We start from the raw sequence: 9677 nt of genomic DNA, 5'->3' as shown, positions 1-9677 counted from the left end.
GGGCGGGGTATATAGCAATGGGGTGGGGCAGTAGGAACAATTATGATGACATCAGAGGTGGGCACAATGTCAGTGGAGTTATGACACCTAGGCGAGGCTATTGCATCACTTAATGCAAAGATCCGATCGTTCGAATCCTCCAACGATCGGACTTCCCCTTCTCCCAACCTAACCATTCAGATCAAATAAAGTAGAAAAGAACAGATCAGCCGATGTTCTGCCCCTGACAGCAATAATATGAAAGTTATGTCTGACATAGATGGTGACAATCTCCCACTTAAAATCGTATGATCGGCAATACACGCAGAGAAATTATCGGCAGCCGACAGAAATATTTTAACCTGTATGATCAACCAAACGACCGATCTCTGTGGGACGAAAAATGTCGAGAGTCTCCACACACGTCCCGAAAATCAGATCTTTGAGTCTATGGCCAGCTTTAGATGCAACTGGCTGGATTTCTATCCAGTTTTCACAATGTTTTAAAGTGTCGACACCCAGTTTAAAACCATGCAGGTGGCAAACCTATCTCAAGCTATATTCTTCTTGATGAGTAAACCCAATCCTTTAATTACACGTATCAGATCTATTATACAGAAATCAGTTATCAAGAAAACTCTGAAATACAGCAATGCTAATTTAGAAAAAAAATCTTATTTTTGATTGATTTGCTTTTTTTTTATATCTGTAATAATAAGAAACTAACTGCACTTGATAGTAACTATTGTGGATAGTCACTTCCTCCCATACAAAGAGATGCTGCCTTCAACACTTACTCTGAGAGCAACTATCCCCTGTAGCAGGACAGACAGATAACCAATAAGAGCAGACCAGGGCTGGATTTTGAAAAGCCATGTTGATGTGAGTATCTTAGTATTTAAATGTTTTTCTTGTATTGGCCAGATTATTGTTCGGGTTTCATAAGGCTGAAAACTGAACAGAAAGTTGAGGGCCTTACAAAAACCGAACAGGTGGGAACCCTAGTGCAATGCCGGATGGAAGCCCCAGCTGGCAACCTGGCCGGCCACGTCACACCCCGCCCCCTCTGCGCAGCCATGCGCAAACACAAGCACAAACCCGCACCAAAGAAATGCTTGAATTATCAGGGAAATACCTACATAATGGAATGAACCAAGGTCATATAGGAAAAATGTATATTCCTAACCCCAACTTTTTGTGACCCTTTTTTATGAGTTGGTAACTCCATGGTTAGGGGCTAAATGCTCCCAGTAGGGGCTAATTGCCTAGTGCAAGTCCTGTGATAGGAACTTGACAATGCATTACAGAACATTTCCTATTGAGACTTGTTTGTCACTTGACTTGCCCATTTGAAGTAAAGGGGGGCCAAATTTGGAGTGTTTTTTCCTCTGCCCACACACTAACAAACACAGAAGGCAACAGTGAACTTTTGTGTAATCATTATTTTTATTAGGAAATATGGACAGGTTAACATTTTGGAAAATTTATATGAAATACAGTTAAACACAACCAAATGTACTTTTTGTAAGAATGATTCTGTGTAAAAACAACCTCTAATAATGCAAAAGTAGGTCCTTGGTCATCACTTAATCTGTATGCATTCCAGCGTAAAAGTGAGTGTGGGAAACCAAAAGATCTGAGAACAAATATATAGCAATGTAATGTTATAATAAAGTCTGTACATAATTGATTAAAACAGTACAATAATAAAATTGCTATGATTGGTTACTGTTCCCTTTAAACCCAAGTTAAGGGTCACATTCTCATAGTTACACAGAAGAGATTTCAAGTCACGTTATCCTTGTTGACATAATCAAGATCCTGTTTCTGACTGTGCAGTAAGCCTAAGGGAAATATTTGCTTCAGTGCAGTCTCTTTTTACCTAGAAACCCTTAGGGGCATAATTATAAAGGCACATAAGAAAAACCTGGAATTAGAATATTACAATCACCACCTAGCCCACACAAAGGACCGCACCAGGCTGATCATACACAGAGCTTATGGAGACCTGTCAGACAAGGAATACATCAATGCACCAATGCATTGCAGAAAGTAGGCCCTTACATAGCCAATATGTTCCCAACACAGTCTGGAGGGACAAAGTCTCTGGCAGCTTTTATCAACCAATGTATGACCAGCCTCACAATGCGCATTCACATCTCTAAAAGTGTAAAATTCTGGTGTAAAAGGACGATAAAAAAAACCCAGTAAAGTTGTTCTGCATTTTACTCAATCTCGTCTCTGTCTTAACTTGTTTTATTGACTTTAATCTGGAGGTGGAGCAAAATGTTGGTGTACATATCTGGTTGGTGTACAAATCACAATAAACACTTTTATAAACAACACAGCTTTTCTTACTTTTTACAGTAGCTACAGCACTATTGATTTTAATTGGTTACATCAACTAGGTGATGGTGGTGTAAATGCTGTATATTACTGGAATAACTTAAAATACACGTTTTTTTTTTAATAAATATAAATGGATATACTACTTTTAACTTTGTAATGAATTTCACCAGCAGTTACAGACAGTGTAAAATTAGAACAACATGGCTTCATATATCACGTTTATTTTACACCATTCTTTTCACCTTTTTCTGGTGCAGAACATTTTACACATCTATAAAAAATGCCTCCATAGGGCTAAGGCAACTCTCCAAAAAAGAGCATTGTGGTGCCTATACATTTTTCCAGCTCACCAGGTGGGCAGCAAAAAGCTTGCAATTGCAGCTTTATAGACCTACATTGTAATTGCCTAGGCCCTTATCAATAACCTGTGGTTCAGTTGATTATTGCTCAGAAATGCTCACTGCTGTATTGCCCGGCCTATGATATAGTGCATACCATGCAAGTCTACAACTTTTTGCTGCCTACTTGTTGGGTCTCGCAAACACATGGACAGCAAAATGCTTGTTTTTGTGCCATGACCCCTAGCTCCAAGTATTTCAGTTTTGCACTTAATAAATCCGTTTTTTTGGTTTAACTTTATTAACTTTTGTGCTAAATCACAAAATAGTTGTTAGTCCAAACACTATGGCTAAAGATTGTATTACAGATGAACAGTAAGTGTGAAAAAAAATCTCTGAACTAAAAAATGTAAGCACCGCGTTCAGACGTTTCCTTACTTAAAAAAACATCCCTCAGACATATATGGTCAGGGAATTTCTCTGTATATATACTTTTCAGATCTGGCAACCAATAAGCTTAGGGGTCATTGTATATCATCTGCCAAAAATTAGGTTTATCATAAGGCATAGTGCTGATGTTACAGTGCCAATTAGTACATTCTGATGCTGCCTTTTAATAAAAATGTTTATATTATATATATTCAGTGTATATTGTGAGTAGGTCACTAAGCACAAGAAGCTCAGGGCATGTGAAGTGAATCAGCAGAAAATAAGATGGGGAGCTACTGGTGAATCTTCAGAGGCGCATATCTTAAAAGCAAAGCGGACTTTCATTTTACTTCTATTTTGCATCACTGGTCTTTGTAAAGCTGTAAACTTATATTGACAGAATACAAACATCGTCCTGTTTTCATTGCAAATATGTGTTTCTTTGTTCTCAGGGTTATTGCCCCCTTTATCCGTGTTTGATAGTTGTATCTTTATTGCAGATCAGCAGAATCAGTATTGTACTTTCTTTGGTTGTTTGTTACCTGAGCTTATTAACCAAGGCTAATGGGGTTATTGTAATATATGTTCCTACCGCACACTCGCCTTTCCTCTCACTGCGTTGGTGGTGCTGGTTTCTCCGTTGACCCCGGCCAGGTCCCTTAGCAACAGCAAACAAGAAACGGATCCGCACACACGCTATGATCAGCAGTTGGGGGGACACCCCTCTTTATTATATCACCTCGTGATCAACGTTTCGGGGGGATAAACCTCCCTTCATCAGGTTTATCCCCCGAAACGTTGATCACGAGGTGATATAATAAAGAGGGGTGTCCCCCCAACTGCTGATCATAGCGTGTGTGCGGATCCGTTTCTTGTTTGCTGTTGCTAATGGGGTTATTGACCATCACATGCTGAGTTAAAGCATGAGTTTAAATCTAGTGTATGTGCCTAGGATTAGCTGACCCTGGAGCTTTTAACAATTATTAACTGAATGGCAATTGCAAATGTGCACTGCTGCATTATTTTTTTTTTTTTACAACATTTGTTTTTTATTGAATAGATTTTGTGTACATAAAGTCAAAATACAACAGAAATGTAACACATAAAGATAACAAAAGATATGAATTACTGTAGATATACATCCATATGTTCACATATTAGGTAAAAGAACATACAATATTCCAGGTTTCAGACTGTGTTTCACATAAAGTCATGAGCACATCCAGCTGGGTACCCCACCTCACCTGGTTGCCTGTTATTTTTAAATATAACAAAGTTGCATCTGACTTTCAGAAAAATAAATATTGTTAGTAAAATTAGAAATTATAACAACAACATTGTAGGCTGTGCATGATCTCAAACATGGTATATTGATTTAAACGTCTACTTTTAGTAGATATGTGCAATTTACAATGTATAAGGTTAAGGTTAGGCTAATATTTCCTTAGTGACAGAGTAGCATAATAAAATCCTTGTGGAACCTATATCTAATCCATGGGTCCCACACTTTGTAGAATATTTTTTGCTTATTTCGTAGTACACTGGTCCATTTTTCCATTATAAAGACTTAGTTTATTCTAGTTTTTAGCTCAGCAATGGATAGAATTGAGGATAACCATGATTTTGCAATGACCTATTTTGCTGCTGTAAACATATGGGTTATTAAAGTGGACCTGTCAACCAGACACAAAAAGCTGTATAATAAAAGTCCTTTTCAAATTAAACTTGAAATCCAATTTCTATTTTTTATTAAAGCATTTATAGCTGTTGTAAGCTCATTTAAACATCTCAGTTGTCAATCAAATATTGTCTGCCCCGCCTCTATGCCCGTGGACAGTTCCACATACCCTTAACTTTTACACATATGTTAAAGGGCAACTGTCACCTGATTATTTCCCCCACTAGAGGTGCAGGATAACTCTGGTTGGGGGAAACAATCATTTAAAAAAACAAAAATAGCCCATCAGTGCCAGACTGCCCGCACTGGGAGGGAGCTCCCAGTGTGGGCGGCCATATTGTATAGTGGGCATGAACATAATGAGATAAGGTAGGAAGTTTATTTCATTGAGGGGTGCTTCTTCTTTGCCATTTTACTTTTCCATGTGTTTTTAGTGTTCACTGGCACTCATGCATGTGCAGTAAAATACTGTATATTCAGAAAGCCAGTGCTCACTTTTTTCCCCCAAAAAGGAGCACCAGCCCAGAGTGATTGCTTGGCTAAAGTTTGGGTCAGAGGATTTTTAATTTTTAATTAATTTTTACAGTTAAAGACGCCCTCTTAAACTTATCTTTGTAACATCTCTTCATTTTGGAGTTATACTATCCTTCCAACATCGTACATACTATGTACCGGGTTATCATAAACATTTGGGAGACTTCATTTAAGTGCAGGTCTGTCTATAGTGTTGTTGGGGCCTCAAATGTCAGCAGATTGGTTGCTGTGAGTTACAAAACAAGTAGCAAAATTACAATCACACACCCAACCTGTTAAACTATAGTGCGTGATGCTGTTTTAGAAAAATTATATAATATTAATGTCACGAACACGGTACTTCCAACCGCACGTGACTTTAGGTGTGGCTATCAGGGGTCACTCACTCAGTCTCTCACCCACCTTGCACACAGGTTAGACTAACACAAAAGCACCCCAAACACCAACCAACACCCACAAAACTCATTCGCTGCCACCATCTATCATTCACAGGCGATAGAAACCTAATGTGACTATTCCCCTGTTCTCTCTAACAGGTAATAACTCACAATACACCAATGCAATACACACTCTCTCACTATAGTCAGTTAGTTCCTACTGACTCAACAAGTACTTCAGTATGCAGAGGGTTAAGGCTCAACTCTTTCAGGCTAGGTTCGTTTAGAGCATCAAAGACAATCTTATTAAATTCTCTTTAATATTATAAAAGGTATAACAGTGCAATATACAAAAAGATGTTACAAAAAGAGACATACATTCAATAATACGATTCCAAACAGTTGTAAAATAAAAGGGAAAACATGGAAAACCTATACTTAACTCCAAAGATATAGAATTCCTGGTCCTGGAGGCAAGGGGAAACAAACGGGATAACTTCCAATCGCAATTGGTCCTCCAAAGTAAATCCAAAGTTTAGTCAGAAGAGCTGACTATTTATTAGTGATTTCAGGGCATCAGGTAACTGCACACTCCCCCCTCCCTCAGGAATGTAAGGGGGTGTGGCCTAGCAGGACACAGATTGAGTTTTTATGACCTCCTGTGAGTAGGAACTGGACCAAGAATATAATGACCATAACTCCTTATTGGAACATAGGAGAGAGATGATATTATATTCATTGGTTATTAATTCTCTCAGGGATTCCATAGATACTAAACATCAATACTTTGTGACCTGCCCCTGCCCAGATATTCACATCTAATATACAGAGTACCAAACCTAGTCATGTTTGGACTCGTTGGAAAGATGAAATTGCCTTGAACCCATCATCAGTTTTTTATACTGTTGGTACAACAGGTCTGGGTTCTGTAAGGATAAATATATTGGAGTATACATTATATGTAACCTTTACTTCACCTTTGAGGGTCTTGCTGGGAACTTTAAGTTCTCACTCCTTGGGCTTCCCCCTCCCCATGGAATGGCTCTTATCAGCCAGGGCATGGAGGAGGGAATTACAGCTCTGACCCCTCTGACCATAGTGAAAAGAGGCCTGTTATGTGTCTGATTTAGATGCTGGTAGAAATATTTCTCATGATACCTTGGCCTGTTTTATTAACTATTACAGGCCTGTATCATGACACCTCCCCTTTTTAGAGTGAGCAAGGGGAGATTGACTTACAGGTCACTCTTAACCTTGCCACAATAAAACATAAATCCATAACCATAGCCAGGTCATTATTGAAATATCCATTCATGTTATACAGTATGAGGGATCAGGCTACCTCCCCGGCCTAAAGTCTTGTTCCTTGAGGGCTGTATCAGTATAATCCCAGGTACTGGACTGGTTTGATGTAGGTATACTTCCCATTTTGCCTCTATCTGCACTGTCTCTGGACAGAGTGCAGGTTTGCATAGTAGGCAATGGTCTATCACTGCTCTCCTCAGGCATCTGACCTATTCCTCCCACCTTGTTCACTGAGGGGCCCTCCAGCCTATCTCTAATCTCCCATTCCCTGGGCCTAGACATAGAAACTAGCTGGCGGCCTCCCACCTTGTTCACTGAGGGGCCCTCCAGCCTATCTCTAATCTCCCATTCCCTGGGCCTAGACATAGAAAGTAGTTGGAGGCCTCCCACCCCCTTGATGCCACCCTGGTCTCCACTGACCTGCTTAGTCTTGGGTTGGCATAAACCACTGGGCTTGTCCTTAATACTCTGGACTTCTGGAAAAACTACTTTGTTGCTATCTGACTTGGGAGCAACTCCTGGTACTGTCAGCCTTTCCTCCTTAGTACTGACCACCTGACCGCCCCTCAGTACTGGTTCTGGCATGAGGGCTATTCCTGGCCCACTACTACCATCACTCTCCCCAGTCTGAGTGGCATTATCCACTAGGACCCTACTCTGAGTCCTAACCACCTGTCCCTCATGCTTCTGCACTGACTCCTGAGCTTGGCGTAGCTGCTGACCCCCACTCAAGACTTCAGGCATTTTGGGTACAGGATCAGGGATTACACGCTGGAAATCCCTCACTGCCGGTATACTACCGGGCTGCACCAGGGAGACTCCTAGAGGAAACCTCTCCTCCCCCTCTCCCTTCTTATCCCTACTTTGGGACAACACTGGTTCAGGCACTGGTTGACTCTGGCTCCTGCCTCCCAGTCCTCCCTCCCAGTTACTTTGCTGCATTGTACTTTTTACAATTACCTGTTGAGGTGGGTGGCCACACTCCAGCGCGGCTGGACCTAGTGAGACCTGGTCATAGGGCACAAAAGCAGTTATCATGTAACCCAAATCATTCCCCAACAAGACATTTACAGGAATTTCATTAGTTACACCCACTTCCCTTAGACCTCTCCCCGCACCCCAATCCAAGAAAACTTTTGCCACAGGCACCTTTGGGTGGCTCCCACCCACTCCCTTTATGGACAAAGTCTTTCCAGGTATAATGTCCCCAGTGTTTATCATCTCTGGACGCACCAGAGACAAATTAGAACCTGAGTCTCTTAGTCCCTGAGTCACTTTGTCCCCCACAATCACAGACTGCATATGATGATGTAGATTCTCAGGCTTACCAGACACAAGCATCACAACAGGCTGTCCAGGTGAAGTTGGTTCCTTCTTATGTGGACAGCCAGTCCTCACATGGCCCATCTGGTTGCAGGAAAAACATCGGCGGGTATCCTTTTGCCCCACAGCTGCAACAGACCCCCCAAAATATGAATTCTCACCAGACTGTGGACTGCTTTGTGCGATTCCTCCTGTTGATCGCTCCTTGTAGCTTGGTACAGATGCTCTGCGGTGCTCTGGCATCCGACTAGCTGCTTAAGTATCAGCAAGCTTAGCAGCCTGGTCTGCTGTTTTAGGCTCCTGGTCCATAACAAACTGCCGTACTTCCAATGGACATATGTGTAGAAACTGATCTTTGACCATCAAATCAGTTAAATCCTCAATTGTGGTAACATCCAGTCCAGAGACCCATTGCTTAAAGGTAGTTTTCAAACTACTTAGGATATCTGCATAGCTGTCAGCAGGGCCTTTTTGTAGGGAACGAAACCGTTTCCTATATCTTTCTGGAGTAAGATTATACCGGTCAATTAAGGCTTGTTTGATAGCATCATAATCCCCATCGAGCTCTGGTGGTAAATCCACAAAGGCTTCCAGGGCTTTGCCTTTTAACCCTGGGGTAAGGTACTTTGCCCATTGTTCCCGGGGCAGTTGGTACTGTCTACAAGTCCTCTCAAACCCACGCAGGAAGGTGTCCATATCTCCATCCTTCTCCATGGTCGGGAATTTGTCATGGGAAATATGGAAAGGATGGGCCACCCTGGGTTCCATGGACGGTAGGTGTGAGTTTTGTTGCTGGAGCTTTGCTAACTCCAGTTGATGCTGTCGTTCTGCCTGCCTTTCAGCTGCTGCTGCATCTCTTTCAGCTGCTGCTGCATCTCTTTCTGCTGCTGCTGCTGCTGCTGCTGCATCTCTTTCTGCTGCTGCTGCTGCTGCATCTCTTTCTGCTGCTGCTGCTGCTGCATCTCTTTCTGCCTGTTGATATTGCAGGATAAGTTGAAGACGCAGCTGGGGGTCATCTGAACCCAACAATTGCAAAGCTGCTTGCAGGGATGAATTCCTGTCATCCTGCCCACTGCAGCTAGAACTGTCCTCTCGCTGAGAGGATCCAGGAACAGAGTTCATCACTGGGACATCCTGAGTTGCATAGTCTCCTGACTCAGGTGTGTAGTTCTGCTGCTCCTTTTCCACCAAGGCACAAATCAACATTTCCTTCGATTTGTCCACTACATCAATTCCTCTTTGCTCACAGAGATTGATGAGGGTCTCCTTGGTCTGCCTCTTGTAAAATGCTGCCATCTTGCAACACTTTGCCAAAATAAAAGATAGAAAAGAAAAACAAGAAGGGAAGGGAAACTGTTTGCAAGT

The 9677-nt window shown here is 41.6% G+C and overlaps 1 protein-coding gene across 1 annotated transcript; it reads right to left on the bottom strand.

Moving 5' to 3' along the window:
* Positions 1-7022: 7022 nt before the first annotated feature.
* On the bottom strand, positions 7023-8555 carry LOC121399918. Its single transcript, XM_041581887.1, has 2 exons — positions 7296-8555; positions 7023-7211 (listed from the first exon to the last, which is right to left on the bottom strand). The coding sequence occupies exons 1-2, from the start codon at positions 8553-8555 to the stop codon at positions 7023-7025; spliced, it is 1449 nt and encodes a 482-aa protein (XP_041437821.1).
* Positions 8556-9677: the final 1122 nt, after the last annotated feature.

This window comes from Xenopus laevis, chromosome 2L, assembly GCF_017654675.1.
Source record: "Xenopus laevis strain J_2021 chromosome 2L, Xenopus_laevis_v10.1, whole genome shotgun sequence".
Lineage (NCBI taxonomy): Eukaryota > Metazoa > Chordata > Amphibia > Anura > Pipidae > Xenopus > Xenopus laevis.
The sequence above is the reverse complement of the archived record's forward strand: the minus strand, read 5'-3'. Positions and strand labels throughout refer to the sequence as shown.

Coding starts and splice junctions, on each gene's coding strand:
- LOC121399918 (XM_041581887.1), bottom strand. CDS start 8,555: ATGCCAGAGCACCGCAGAGCATCTGTACCAAGCTACAAGGAGCGATCA. Junction 7,212..7,295: donor AGGGCCCCTCAGTGAACAAG/GTGGGAGGCCGC, acceptor TCAGTGAACAAG/GTGGGAGGAATAGGTCAGAT.